This window comes from Notolabrus celidotus, chromosome 20 (assembly GCF_009762535.1).
Source record: "Notolabrus celidotus isolate fNotCel1 chromosome 20, fNotCel1.pri, whole genome shotgun sequence".
NCBI classification, from domain to species: domain Eukaryota; kingdom Metazoa; phylum Chordata; class Actinopteri; order Labriformes; family Labridae; genus Notolabrus; species Notolabrus celidotus.
In genome coordinates this window covers 842,424-857,239 of record NC_048291.1, presented here as the reverse complement: position 1 = coordinate 857,239, position 14,816 = coordinate 842,424, and the positions used below count along the sequence as shown (strand labels likewise).

Genomic DNA, 14,816 nt, shown 5'->3' with positions numbered 1-14,816 from the left:
TTTAAAGATTTCCTCACTTTCATGTGAGAGCTGATTGAAGGTGTTTTAATCTGGAGGTGTACACATCACTGCGAGGGAAAAGACTTTAATTAAAAGTAGTTTGGAGTTCTGTACAGTCACGAATTCATCCGAGAATTCAAGTACAAAGAAGAGTCGTTTCGCTCTCGTCCAGAAAAAGCTCCAATTCAAATTCAGTTTACATTTCATACAGGTGATAATTACAGAATGATAAAAACAGCACCGAAGAGACACACTGACCATGCATCAGAGAGGGACACACAAAGGCACGCGTCCACACACACACACTCTCACTCACACACACTCACCTAAAAATCCATTCACTCTTCTCCCTGTCCACAGTGATATAGGTCGGTCTTGTAAACATCATGTCATTAATTCTATGAAGTATTCAAAGTTATCAAATGTTCTTAAAAAGATAGATTCAGCGAGCGAGCGTGACCCAGGAGCCCTAAAAGGATTCACCGCCGTCACCCCCAAAGTCCTGATTTGTCCCGACAAGTCAGCGTCCGCACGGAGGGGGAGGGGGGGCGTCGAGATCCGGCGTTATCATAACGTCTTCCTCTTGGCGTCGCCGCCCTGGCTTTGAGTGACATCTGCGGAGGATGGAGAGAGAACTTCAGACGTCATGGAGTGAGTTTTAAAAGACGAGGGAAACACAGACGAAGCATGCTGACACCAACACACAGGCAGAGACCGGGAACAAGACCAGACGGAGAACACCAGACACTTGGAGAGGAGAGGAGGGGGGAGGAGAGGAGGGGGGCGTGGATGAGCAGGCTGTGTGTCCCATCCCAATCTCCACTCTGTGACTCACTGACTTTCAGGTGTGTGAAATGTTTCTGCGCCGACATTTACATGACTCTCTGGGTTTTCATTTTTGATGTGCGCACAAGAAACCAACAATCAGACGTGTGTAAGCAGAAATAAAAAGACTCACTCTAAAACTAAAAAGATAAAGTGAGGGGGGCGGTACATGTGGCGGCGTTTGGGTCCTTTCTGTGCAGAGGTGGAGCTTCAAGGAGACACAGCGATCAGGTGACGTCTCTGTAGCTGAGTAATATGACGGTCACAGAGGACTGACGGAGGGACAAAGACGTCCCATCACTGTGTCTGCATCAGTTCCATTTTTCATGGAAAAGTGCTAGTGCTAGTTAGCATAGCCACATAGCTACATGTTGGTAGCTGTGTACCAAGACACACGTCGACATGCTGACAAATAAAACAACAAGAAACACTAAATCTGTGACCAATGGTTCAGAAAGGTCCTGCTGCAGGCGCCTCTCCGTCAGGATCAGATTCTGGATCAGATTCAGAGGGTTGAAGTAACGCGGGTCTGTGAGCAGCCGTGTATATTCAGCCAACATGTAAACATTGAATCTGGATGGCCGAGGCCACACCCACTTCCTGAGGGGGTGTGGTCAGAGAGCTCATTCTCATTTAAAGGCACAGACACAGAAAACAGCCTGTTCTGAGCAGGGCTGAAAAAGAGGGGTTTACAGGCAGACCAGAATCTGATTTCAAAGAGTTTTTATGAGCAATAAACTTTAAAGACATGTTTTGGGGACCTCTTAGACCAATATATGTTGATGAAGAAGAGCACAATATGTCACCTTTAAAATGTGACTGTAAAAAACTGACTTTAGGGCGCTTTGGTACCTGGATGTTTTAAGAGGGAGAACCTGCACAAAGGAACCTACAAGCTGAAGAGATATATGCCAAAATAGTTGCTTTAATTAGGACATGAGAGGTTGAAGAACAAAAGTTCCTCACTGTGCAGAGAGGCGAGTAAAGCCAGGTTGAGCTACAGGTTGTACGGGGCAAAGCGGTGTTTGCATGTTCTCCCAGTGCATGCAGAGCTCCTCCAGAAACATGCCTGTCTTTAAAATGTATAAACTATCAGATCCTTTAAAATGACTCATCGTGTCATTTTAAAGGATCTGGCAGAAAAGGAACCAAAAATGTGGACAAACCTTGATCTTATTTAATTCCTGTAATCCAGCATGAATCCAAACCTCTGCTTGGATCAGGATAATCCTGAATATTTTAAATTCAATGAATCCCAATCCAAGTCAAACATTTTTAACATAAACTTTAAGTCTTATTTAAACTAAATAAAGATATATATATTCTTGATTACTGAAGCAAGCACGGGCTGCTCTTCTTCATAACAGACTGTTTGTTGCACTTAAAAAATGCACTCAAAACTCTGCAGAGTTCACTCAGTTTGTTGAGGTAAAGGGTGTTAATGTAGCTGCTCACTAAGTGTAAACAAACGCTCGTTCACTGGAGAGGTGTTCAATAAAGTTTGACTGAAAAAAACTGAATACTAAACATGACGGTTGAGGTGGAGTTAAGTTTGTCAGTGGATGACGTAGTGAATCACTTTGTGGTCGTTGACTGCGTGTTTGTTTGTTGTTTGTTTGTTTGTGTTCCTTTCCTCAGTTTCAAACCGTCACACACGGCACACCTGGGGTCATTAAAGTTCATGTAGGTCAGTGAGAGTTTCAGCTTCAGGGTGGAGATTGGGATCAGGACTTGAGAGGGTGGAGGGAGCGTCAGATTTTACCTGAGAAAGCGAGCTGCAAGTGAGGAGGCAGAGCAACCTGAGACCCTGACTGGAGACTCTTATACAGATCTGAGGAGACAGGACAGGGAACAAGGAGGGAGGCAGGGCAAGGAGGGACAACAGGAACAAGGTGGAGGAAAGGAGTGAAGGAGGAGAGAGGTGAGGGACAGGCGGAGAGAGAATGAGAAACCCGATGAGGTCATGTGAGTAAAAACAGAGGGATGAGGGAATGAAAGAGAAGTTTGGGGCAAACAAAATGAATTATGTCAAACAGGAGAAAAATCACGAGCTTACATCTGACGGTGATAAACAAACGATGCTCTGACATTTAACACGGGACAGTCTGCACACACAGTCTGCACACACAGTCTGCACACACACACACACAGTCTGCACACACACACAGTCTGCACACACACACCTTCCTCTGCTCTGTTCCTAAAACACACAGAGGCTCCAGTATCAGGGACAAAGACCGTCTACGTTTCTGAGGCGTGTGGGTTCCAGTTCAGCTTTTCAGTTCCTACAGGGACATGAATCTTTCAGGACTAAACCTCAGGGAGAATTCAGTTAATCAATCCAGGGCTAGTTCAAGGCCTACACCTGATCTGGAACCAGTTCTTCCTGTTTCGATCGTTATAGCCTCCGTACATGGGGCGCAGTTAACCACCAGACCAGATCAGCTGATCTTTAAATATTCATCACGTTTTTACTCTACAGTTAAAAACAGAATCAGAATCAGGAAGAGATAAAAAACAGAATAAATAAGCAGAACTGGAACTGTTAAGGGGAACTGGAACAAATTACTGGAAGAGGAGTTGATAAGCAAGGCTTGCATCAATTAACAGAACCAGAATCAATAAAAGGAACTGGAACAGAGAAGAGAAGCTGGATTAAAGAAGTGGAACTGTGATAACAAAACAGGACTCAAACCAATAAGTGGAACTGGATTCTAAAAAGGGAACTAAAATCAATACATGGAACTGGAATCAATGGGGGAACTGGAATTGAAAAGTGGAACTGGAATTGATAAAAATAACCAGAATCAATAAGTGGAACTGGAATGAAGAAGCAGATCTTGAATCGAAAAGCAGGACAGGATTCAATAAATGGAAGTGGAATCGATAAGTGGAACTGGTACCAATATGGGGAACTAGAATTGATAAGCTGAACTTAAAATCATTAAAGGGAACTGAAATCAATAAGTTGAACTGGAATCGACAAGGGGAACTGAAATCACAAAGCAGGACTGGATCCAATAAGAGGAACCAGAATCTATAAGTGGAACTGGAATAGTTCTTTCACATGGATACAATCATGAGTTCAAGTTAAATATTCAGCCGCCTGCTTCCATCCTGTTCACAGAGCGGCCGTGTGCAGCTTTACTCTGAGAGGCGTAAGAAGGCGGGGCCTCATTATGGCGTAATAAACCTCAGTGATTTATTTGAAGGGTTTGTTTCTTTAGTAGTTAACAGAAATAAAAATGTTATTCTGAAAGCTCTATTCCTGACTAAACAAAGACCACATGCTCTGTCCCTGACTCAGATCTTAAAGGGGTTTCTGTGTCGTGCCATCACTCACTCTGGGTCAGGGTTGAGAACGCTGCATTGCTACTGGCTGCCGAGCCGCTCGCCGCTGTACTGGAGCCTGCCGGGCCCAGCGGCGGCAGCGAGGGGAGCAGCGAGGGGAACTGGAAGGGAAGGGAGACGGGCACCAGGCCCCCGAGAAGGCCCCCGAAGCCCAGAGAGAGAGAGGAGGGAGAGCCCAGCAGACTGCCGGCACCTGCTGTGGAGACCTGAGAGAGGACACGGGATTAACAACGTTCACATGTTTTCATCACCAAGCTCCAAACTGACATCAGGACTAACAAAACTACAAAAACCAAAGCTTCAGGAGAACCAGCAGGGACCAGTGACGACTGCAGCAGACTCTTAGGTCATGGTCTAGTCCCGGAGGAGGTTTAATCAAAGCCTGCGGTGTGAGAGGGATCAGTAAGTACAAACCTGCGGTAACTGAGAAGAGATAGATGATGGGACAGAAACGACCGGCTTGGCCCCCTGAGGTGTCCCGCCCCCCAGCCTCAGGCGCTGTCCTGGGTTGGCAGAGACTGCTGCGGGGGAGGCACTGGATCCTGAATGCTTGCTTATGGAAACGGTGTTTATAAGGCTGGTGTTGGTGGTGCTATTGTTGTTGGGGGTTTTCTGGACGCCCGGAGGAGTGTAGCTGCCTTGACCCGGCTTGGTCGCTCCTCCTTGGACACCTGAGAACGGCGGGCGGAAACCTGCTGGGGTTTTGGCGGAGTACTGGTGTAAGATGGGGGTCGCCTGAGAGCGGGGGGTTTGGGAGATGGAGGGCGAGCCTGAGGTGGGGGGGGTGGAGATGACGGTGTTTGGGGTGCGTGGCGTTAGCTTGACGATGGGGGGGATGCTGCTGTGGGCGGACTTTGTGAGGGTGGCGTGCATAGGGGTGATGAAGTTGGACTGCGGCTGGGGCTGGACTCCTGGGTGAGTCTGTATGAGGGAGGGGGAGGATTTGGTGGGCGTGGTTTGGGGGAGGCGGGTCGTCTGGTAGGTTTTGGGCGTCATGTGTGAGGCGGACGCGAGGCTGTGGATGCGTGAATGAGGTGATGTGATGATGATGGTGTCTCCGCTGTTGACTTTATTATTGCTGCCTTTGAGGAGGCCGGACGGAGGAGTGGAGATCCCCATCTTCGATCCGGGCGCCAACAGCGGAGACGCTGTGGGTGGAGGACGTGGTTTGGGCTGCGACGCTGTAGGCGGCATGTTAGCCTTAACCACGCCCACGCCTAAAGTCCTTTGAGCATTCAGCACTGAGTGTCTGTGTACCTGAACAGCACCCTTCACCACGCCCATCCCGTCCACCCTGACGGAGGTCAGGGGCGAGGACGAGAGGGACGCGGGGCGGGACAGAGGGGTGGAGGAAGACGAAGAGGTAGAGATGTAGTGAGGTGTGTTGGAGCTGGGAGTGCTGACTGAGTTCTTTTTCTGGTGCTGGATGAGCTGTGAGGCGTGGAGGGGGGAGGGGGTGGGAGTGGCCTTGGGGGCGGCCTTGGGTCCATCGGGGGAGGGAGGGCTGTCTCCGTGGGCGAGTCCCTTGGCTGCGTTTCCGAGGATGGCCAAAGCCTGCGAGATGGAGTCCAGCGAGGGAGTCGTCAGATCCTCGTCCAGGGAATCGAGACATATGGGCTCAGCCGGGGACTGAGGCGGTCGCTTGGCAGCCTGAGCCGCGGGGGAAGGGGTGGCACCTGCTGAGGGGGCGGACCGCTGAACCCACACAGCCTCCTGGAAGAGGAACAACACCAAAAATCACATCGACAATCCCTCATGAACCAAATGCATCAGATGCTTTGTTGCTATATTTCAGGACAGGTTTATCTAAGCCTCACTGAAGCCTCTCATTAAAGCTGAGAGACGTTAAAGTGGAGGGTTACCTTTGGCTTGGGGGTTTTGGGAGCAGGAAGCATCTTCTTCTTTGCTCTGCAGGGAAATAAACACACACATGGAGTGAGAACGAGTCGAACCAGCGGCTCAGTGATGAAGAAAAGTGTCAGATAAGGAGTCGGCAGACTCACGTGTATCCTGTGAGGTGACCGTGAGCCATGATGCTCTCTTTGAACAGCATCCTGTAATCAGAGAAGAAGAGAAGAAATATGAATGCAGACGGAGAGTAAGTCAACATCACGTGGGCTGCAGTCTGGCAGGAAACACACCTGGCCTGCATCCAGCCTTTAGGCCACAGGAGCTTCACTTCAGTCTCCATGAAGGCTTTGAGGTAGTCCTCCAGAGACAGAGAGTTCTTGCCCTCCAGCTCGTAGCAGCTCAGCTTCACCCGCACCAGGTTACACAGCAACACTCTGGAGGGAAGAAGCAGAACGTACAGGAGAGAGTGAGAGCGTGTGCAGACTGAAGCACTTTCCTGCTGATTGCACGAGCGCGCAGAGAAGTGGAGTCTTGATTGCAAGAGAGGTTCTGCTGTTTATTTAACTCTGAATATCTGCAGACTTTCCAACCAGCACCTGCCCAGAGTTCAAGATTCAGCAGCTACAGGAAGCAGAGAATAGAAGCTGCTCAACGTGACCGGCCTGAACATGCATGTTAAACGCTCTAAACCTGCTGCAATCAAACACGGGTCAAACTGCACATCACACAGACTTTATGCATGTTCAAAAACATTAAATCAGGCAGCTGAGTCCATGTTTGATCTCAGGAGGCCAGGCCTTCGCACACGCTCATTCCGCTCTGATGTGAAACTGACCTCAGTTTGTCGTCCCAGATGAACTTCTTCCGAGGGCCCATCACCCTCTTCCCTGGCTTCTCCTCATCATCATCCTCTGACCCGTTTTTCTCCCCCTCTCCAGACTGCTGCCTGCGAACACGCACACGCACACACACACACACACGAACATTAACCATCAGAGCACCGTTACAGTCTGACGCTCTGATGCCAAACGAGATCCCCGTCCTTACTTTGCTACTTTCGCGAGGCAGTCCATGTTGTATCGAGCGATCTGCTCCGGCATCACGCTGCACACCGCCAGCTTGAGCTTCAGCAGCGGCGTTCGAAGGCGGTCGTCCTGGGAGACGGGGAAAATCACACATGAACGCTGGGCTCACACACTCACGAGCTAAATATAGAACAGGGTATAAAAGGCAGAGAGCCAGGGAACACAGCGCTGACAGAAACATGACTTCATCTTTGCAGCTACGCTGACATGCACCTGCAAACTGGAGGAGTCCTACCTACAACATATGTGAGACAGCGAGCAACATAAACATGATGTTATAGATATGACTCAGAGGATTAGCAGCCTTTTTTATCTCAGGGTCCTCAAACATCTTTAAACTGCTCTGCCTGCCTTGTCCTGCTGCTCCCCCTGCAACCCACCTCCACCTCCTCCTTCTTTCTGCTGTGTCTGATTTTACCAGTGTCATAAGTATCGTCACTCTGTTCTGTAACTCTCTGGGTCTTTGCTGATGCTCTCCCTGCTTTGCCTTTTCACCTAATACCCAATACTTGTATTTGTACAGCACAAAAACTGTAAAAACAGACGATAAAAGAAGAGAAGAGGAGGTGTGCTCTCCCCGCCTCAGGCTTTGGCATTCCACGTAAGCACATGGAAGGGCAGGGAGCTCCCAGAACAGAGTCACACTGCTAAATATAACGTATTGCATGCAGATAATTAACTCTGTTGACGAGTTTTCCTACGAGCCTGCAGAAACACGATCAATAAAAACTCGGACAAATAACTGAAACCTGAACGTTCCAAATCCCAAAACCGTGATCCTGTATTCATCAGCAGGAGTCTGTTATAATAGAGAGCAGAGCTGAGGTAGCTTCAGGTCTGAGTCTGAGGGTACCGTCCTCCCACACACCTGTATGTTGAGACTGAGCTTCTTCAGGCGTTTGAGCAGAGCCTCTTTGTTGCAGGGGACGAAGGCCTCCAGGTGGCAGTAGACGGCGGCTCGCACCTCTGCAGGCTGCTCCTGGACCTGCAGCTCGATACTGACACACACACACACACACACAGAAACACACACACACACACGTTAGAGATTTACATTTGACCTTTACCCAAAATGTAAATGAGAGCTGCACTCACTCCAGCAGGATGTTGTTCATGTCCAGTGTGAAGAATTTCTTCCGGCCTTCTTCATCGAAGAGACGAGACGCCTTCGAGGAGAGAAAATCAAACACAGGTTAGGAAACACATTTATCTCCTGTTATCATCCTTTTTATTACTGGCTGTGTTAAATACTTGATTCTGATTGGTAGAAACCCAAGAACTAGGGTCACTGATTCTTAATCTGGAACAGAATGGAACACATCAGAGGAGAATAGGATTGGAAAGCTGTGATTTGATCACAGCCAATAAGAACACTGATTCATTCTAAACAACAAAAGCAACAACCTGATCACACCTCATGTTAATTTAATCCACAGAAAGTAGTCCGTCTCATTCCCCCTCTGCCTGTTGACACTGTGGTAAAAACCTTAGTGTTAAAGTAAAGCCTGAATTGCTCATAATGAGTGAAAAATAAGAAAGAAAACTGATTTTTTAAGTTTCTTGAAATAAAATAACGTCTTAATTTGAGAAAATTGATGAGTACTTTCATAATACGCCAATTAAAGATGTTTTTTACTCCTTAAGGGCAATTCAGGCCTCACTTTTGGTTTTTAATATCTTGAATTAAACATTTTTGGGACTTTTCAGATGACAGTGGTTTATTTAAAGTTGTGAGACGCTGATGAAAGCCTCGGGCTGACATCGTTAGTTTCTTTGAGCTGGTGTTTATTTCTCAATTTCTGCTCTAAAAGTTTTGAACTTATTGTCCTTTTTGGGAATTACTTTTTGGTAAATTGACTTGTACTTATAAAGCGCTTTTCTAGTCTTTCTGACCACTCAAAGCGCTTTTACACTACTCGTCACATTCACCCATTCATGCCCATTCACTCACTGATGGTAGAGGTTGCTACAGTAAGGGACCATCAGTGTCAGCTAATCTCATTCGTACACATATCCCTCTGAACAACAGAGGGAGCAATTCAGGGTTCAGTGTCTTGCTCAAGGACACTTCGGCATGTGACTGCCAGAGCTGGGATCGAACCGCCAACCTTCAGATTGATAGACGACGACTCTACCCACTGAGCCACAGCCTTGAGTACTTTCAAGTGAGCACGCCATTACTTTGTCTTACTTAAAGTCCAACAAGACATTTTTATACCAGAAATAAGTCAAAATCATTCTTTTAGTTCTGAGTTTTTTCACTGTAATGTGAACTAGAACAAATAAACAGGTTAATGTTTGAACTTGACCATAAATTGAAATGTTTAAATCTACAAAATCATCTTTAAATCAACATTTGAGTCATTTTTTTTTATGTCTTTGGATGGTAGCTGAGTTATAAGAAGGATAATGCTTTGTGTCAAGGTCTGCTCACCTTGTTTGGGATTCTAGTTTGCATATTCTACCATTCACTGTACATTTCATGGTTATGATATCAAAGTTTCAGGAGCATGGCCTCACCTCAACCACACCTCAACCTTTTTCCCATAAATTCAAACCTCCCTCCCTTCCTTCCCTTTCTCCTTCTGCTCCTCTCCTCCTTATCCGTAGGGCCCTGAGGGGGTTCGTCGTGCCCGGGTGCTACGCCGGATCCCCTACTAAGCTTCCCCAAAGCGACTACGAGTTCAATATCGTCCAATATAATAATCCGTGATTAATAAACTATCTTTCAAATCTCATTCTGTTGTTGGTGTGGTCCTTGCTAGTGAACCTCACTTACATGTTCTTATTCTACCTGTTGTTTTTACAGATTGCTAAAATTAGAGGTCAATAAATAATCTGATCTAAAAGAAATCTACTTGAAACCATTTTCAATACGTATCCAGAGACTTCTGTAATGAAAGATAATGAAAACACACCGGTCCCTGACTTCTTCAGGGTTCTCTTAAAACTTAATCTGCACACTCTTTTTGGTTTTGAAGACAACACTGAAAGATCATTTGCAGATGAATTGATAATAAAGTGATTCTGAGTCCCATCCCTGATCTAACAGAAGAACCCGGGTAGAATAAAGGTGCTCGTACCGCTCTCAGGTCTTCGATGCGTTTCAGGAGCGGCCCCGGGAGTCCGCTGGGCAGCTGAGGCGGCGGCATCACGCTACCCTGCGACACTCTGCTACCGCCCGCTTTGTGCCCCATCCCGAAGGCGCCGTTCTCTCCCTGCACTGGACTGGAGGGCTGAGGGGAGTCCAGCATCCCAAAGTCCAGGTCGCCCATCATGTCCTGCAGCAGGTCGTTATTGGCGGTGCCCAGCAGTGACATCACGGCGGGGTCGGAGGTCAGGTCGGAGATGTTGCAGTCGTTGCCGCCTGCAGCCTTGACGTGGGCGTTGAGGAGAGCACTGTTGGCGTTTGGCACTTTGGCGTTGGGTCGTTGCAGACCAGCTGCTCCCACGTTCTTCTTCCTCATCTCCTCCTTCTCTCGGGTGAAGCGGCGCAGCATGTTGGCCAGGTGCAGAGAGTCCTTCATCAGCTTCTTCCTCTTCTTCTTCTCCGGTCGGTGAATATTCAGGGCTGTTACTCTGCAGGACGAGAACGCGTGATGAGAGGAGAGACATTTAAAGACGAGCAGACGAGCAGACGGGGGATAAACACTCACCCGCTCTTTGGTACTTTGTTCTTCCTGGGTTTCTTCTCCTCCAGAATCCCACCGTCCTGCTTTTTCCTCCGCTTTTTAATCACCCTCTCCTCCCCGTCTTTCATCTTCTGTTGAAATAAAACATGAAACATTTATAAAACTGAACATATTAAGCTCCTGAACATGAATAATCTGCATGTAAACCTCAGTGGAGAGCTCACCTTGAAGTGATTATCTGCCGTGTTGGCGTTCTCGCCCTCAGAGTCTGACGCCGCTCTGAACTGCAGCGTCCCCGTGTTGATGTAGAAACCTCCGTGCTTCGTGGTGAGAGACGCCGGGACCAGCTCGTCGTACTGAGAGAAAGAGAGAGAGAGAGAGAGAGAGAGAGAGAGAGAGAGAGAGAGAGAGAGAGAGAGAGAGAGAGAGAGAGAGAGAGAGAGAGAGAGAGAGGAGGAGGTATCAAAGGAGGGTCTGACACACTGAGGCAGAGAGGGATGCATGTGAGGGATCTAGGAGAAAGGAAACTCACAGCCTCTGAATTGTCGATGAACGGGTCGGTCTCGTCGTAGCCGTATCCGATGTCGATGAGATCCTGCATCCTGTCCTTTTTCTTCTTCTTCGGACATCCACCCTGAAGACGGAGACCAAAACATTTACAGTCCTTCTGCGTGTGCAAACAGCAAACACTGTTCTGATCTGACACTTTGATTTGAGCACGCAGAGATCGACACACTCACATATTTGTTTTCAAATTTGCGGGCGAGCTCTTCGACCTCCCGACGCTCCTTGTCGTCGTCGGCGAACGGGTCGCTGGGGTCCAACGGAGGAGCGAGTCCTTTAGGGACCGTTGGAGCAAGTCCTTTAGGGGCCATTGGAGCGAGTCCTTTAGGGACTGTTGGAGCGAGTCCTTTAGGGACAGTTGAAGCTGCAGCTTTTACCTGAGGGAGAACACAGACAGAGAGACTCAGTGTCAAACATGTGAAGCAACTTCTTAAAGTCTTGTTAGATTATATTTTCTGGAAGCTGTAAAAGAATCAGATTTATAACTTTGGTCGGCATTTTCACTCACTTCATTTTGCAATATTCAATAAGAGAATGTTATTTTATTCTCTCTACAATCCTTCCCTTTAAGCATGAAGGCAGCTCTACCTGCAGCTTCTTAAAGATCAGTCTGGTTCTGTGTTTGTAGTTTCTCTCATGTACGGCACGGTTCCCAAACTTTCAGCACGCAACCTCCAAAATAAAAGTGCCAAAGACTCTCGACCCCCCCACTGTCCCTGAAACTGATAAATGTTGCTCATACTCCATTCAGCCGCTCTGCAGAAGGTTAACCAAGCTGCATGCACATGTGTTTCCTGTGCTGCTGGGAGTTAACAGATACTTTTGTTGATGAAGTGAAAACTAACCTCAGGGGGTCGTCTGGCAACAAAGAGCGTCAGAAAATGAATGAAACCTTTCTTATTTTCAAGGTTTTATTTCAAATTGAACGGCTAGTTTTCTCTATATTTTTACATTAAAGGGTAAGATATGAAAATGTGCAATTATTTAGACATCTTACGACCACCACTAAGACCTTAGGATCCACTCATGTGAGGTCCTAAAATCCAAGACACCTCAGCATCTGTCTTACCATTATCTCTTCTCTTTCAATTTAACTTGTTAGACTTAAAAATGATCATATCCACTCACATACTGTCTATTAAAGGGTCTGAAGTTGTTTGACTGGAGGGTCACAGAAACTAAATATTAAGTATATAAATAAATAAGACAAGCAGCTCTATATGGGTAAAGTTTGGAGCGTTTCAAACATGTGAATTCTTAAGTTGTAGTTTTTTTTACATTAAAAGCTGTTTTTCCCTCTCAAGAAGGAAACACTTGATTTTTCCCAACAAAGGTTCTCCTCAGACTCTTTCCAAACAGAGCCGGTCTAGACTGTACTCTATGTTCTATTATTAACAAAGACCCAGCATCCAGACCGGATCAGATCCAGTCCCATCTTCCAGACAGGACTCAGTCTGATCTCATCTTAATCCACCATGAGCAGAGCACTTTGCAGCATTTAGCAAGTTACAGTGGCAAGGACAAACTTCCTTTAACAGGCAGAAACCTCCAGCAGGACCAGACTCATGTTAGACACACATCTGCTGAGACCGTGTTGGAGAGAGACCTGTCTGTGCCTCGTTGTTGTGGACATGCTGGTTTAGAGAGACGATGGATGTGATAGTTTTTGGACATGTTTGAACTTGACTTCATTGTTGTTTATGTTTTAAAGAAGTTCCTCCCTGAAGTCTGCTTTTTTTCTGCACGTCTGAATCCCAGACGGAGACCTTCTTCTTCTTCTGTTATTTAATCGCAGGTAGCAAACAAAGTAGATGACATAAAAGCTGCATGAACCATTTAATCTTTTGTTATTAAGTTAATACTCAAATATCAGGAAGTCACTGTGCACTTTATCTGCCCTCTCTGTTTTGCCAGCAGACTCTCACACAATCTGACCCTAACACACTGATGTCCCCTCAGGCTGGACCCTGATTATCTGTGTGAACACACACACTTATAATATCTGCATGCCCTCACTTAAACCCAGAGATCCTTGTCCCAAATAAACACCCAGCATCCTGTGAATGTACAGAAGCTGATTTCAGATGATTTTTCACGTGACAGCACTACAATTATAATGTAATGTGAATTGTTGTGATAATAATAGACAAAGTAAGATCATGTGTCCACTCACATGTTGCTAAACTTGATAAAAAATCCTGTAAAAGGTGAATTTAAAAGAGATTTAAATACTGTGAGTTCAAAAAAGCTTATTTGTCAGCCTTAGTGCAGACAAATTGTCCCATTTCTACTTTTAGCTGAATAAATGTGGATTGTTTTAAAACTCTTGTATCATCTTTGATTTTTGTTTACATTTAAATGACTTAATAATGAGTGTTGGAGTAAAGACTTTGTTTAAGCTGCTTTTCCTCTTGAAAATGACTTTAATCTCATTCAGCTTCATTTAAAGGAAGTTTATAACCTTGTATTTCTTTAGGGAGAGTATGTCTGTGTCTATGTGACACCTGAGCCTCACAGCAGCCCCTGAGGGGAGGCCAGGTGAGCCCCCTCATGGAGTCTGTGTGTGTGGGTCTCACCTGAGTGACGGAAGTTGGCTGCACCAGCTCTCCGTAGTTGAACTCGGAGGATCCTCTCTCGTTGGGCTCGGAGAGAGTGAGGTTGAGCCGGACGGTGGGTTTCCTCTCCTCGCTCTCTGTATCAGCTCCTGTCGTGTTCCCAAACAGACCCCCGCTGCTTCCTCCTCCTCCTGCTCCTGACCCGACCCCCGCCGCACCTCCACCTCCATCTTTCCCCACAGTGCTGTCTCCGGCCTCATCCTCCCGGCGGCGCTTCTTGGTGGGCTCCGGGGTCGTTGGAGAGGGGGTGCTGCTAAAGGATGAGAGGGTGACGAACGGGACTTTCCTCGGCTCTGCCATCTGACCCTCTCCGTCCGACGAACCGGGGGGGCCGCCGCAGACCTGTGAGCCTCCTGTGTCCTGGTCTGGAACCTGGAGCTGGTCGAGTAGCTCAGCTAGCTAGCTTGCTGTGCTAGCTTAGCTTCCTCAGAATGAGTCCTGCAGGAAACACAATCACTTCAATCTCCTCTTCGCGCCTTTTTATCCATATATAAGAGTCCCCGGAACACACCTCGTCGCCTACGAGGGACCTAAACTTCGGGAAAAGGCAGTTTGAAGAGCGTCCATGGAATTAGTGGTTAGCTACCGGAGGAATATTGTGTAGTAGCCATCTTGATCATTATTATCATTATTCAGAGGCAGGGCGTGAAGAGAAACCGGAAGCCGGGGAGGAAAGGGAACAGCGCTCGACCAATGGGGGAGCAGGAACACGTACAACGCTCGGCCAATAGGAGAGCAGGAACACGCCCACCTGACACATTAGCGCGAACGTGCAGGAGGTGATTGTTCTGCACGCGCGGGATGTCCGGGCCCTTGAACGCACCATCCGCTGCTCAGAAATAAGAGCTTTGTCCATTTAAGAGTTAATATAAGTCGATTTTCTAACAGGATTA

At 47.2% G+C, this 14,816-nt stretch overlaps 1 protein-coding gene across 2 annotated transcripts; it reads right to left on the bottom strand.

Moving 5' to 3' along the window:
- Nucleotides 1-14,600, bottom strand: ubn2b (ubinuclein 2b). 2 transcript variants are annotated; one of them, XM_034672924.1, is made up of 17 exons: nt 13,885-14,600; nt 11,485-11,685; nt 11,277-11,378; nt 10,969-11,100; nt 10,769-10,875; nt 10,196-10,691; nt 8,208-8,278; nt 7,981-8,110; nt 7,075-7,181; nt 6,863-6,973; nt 6,318-6,461; nt 6,180-6,230; nt 6,039-6,084; nt 4,591-5,889; nt 4,169-4,382; nt 2,588-2,656; nt 1-614 (listed from the first exon to the last, which is right to left on the bottom strand). In XM_034672924.1, exons 1-17 carry the CDS (start codon nt 14,221-14,223, stop codon nt 568-570), a joined length of 3,666 nt encoding a protein of 1,221 aa, XP_034528815.1. In that variant the 5' UTR covers nt 14,224-14,600; the 3' UTR covers nt 1-567. The 2 variants fall into 2 exon arrangements, with proteins under 2 accessions (XP_034528815.1, XP_034528817.1); XM_034672926.1 differs by lacking the exon at nt 2,588-2,656.
- Nucleotides 14,601-14,816: the final 216 nt, after the last annotated feature.

What these genes read in the sequence shown, in the direction of transcription:
- ubn2b (XM_034672924.1), bottom strand. Translation starts at nt 14,223, where the DNA reads ATGGCAGAGCCGAGGAAAGTCCCGTTCGTCACCCTCTCATCCTTTAGC. An exon ending in AACAAAGTACCAAAGAGCGG is followed by an intron (nt 10,692 to 10,768) that starts GTGAGTGTTTAT and finishes CTCGTCCTGCAG; the next exon opens with AGTAACAGCCCTGAATATTC. An exon ending in TCTCTTCTCAGTTACCGCAG is followed by an intron (nt 4,383 to 4,590) that starts GTTTGTACTTAC and finishes GTCCTCTCTCAG; the next exon opens with GTCTCCACAGCAGGTGCCGG.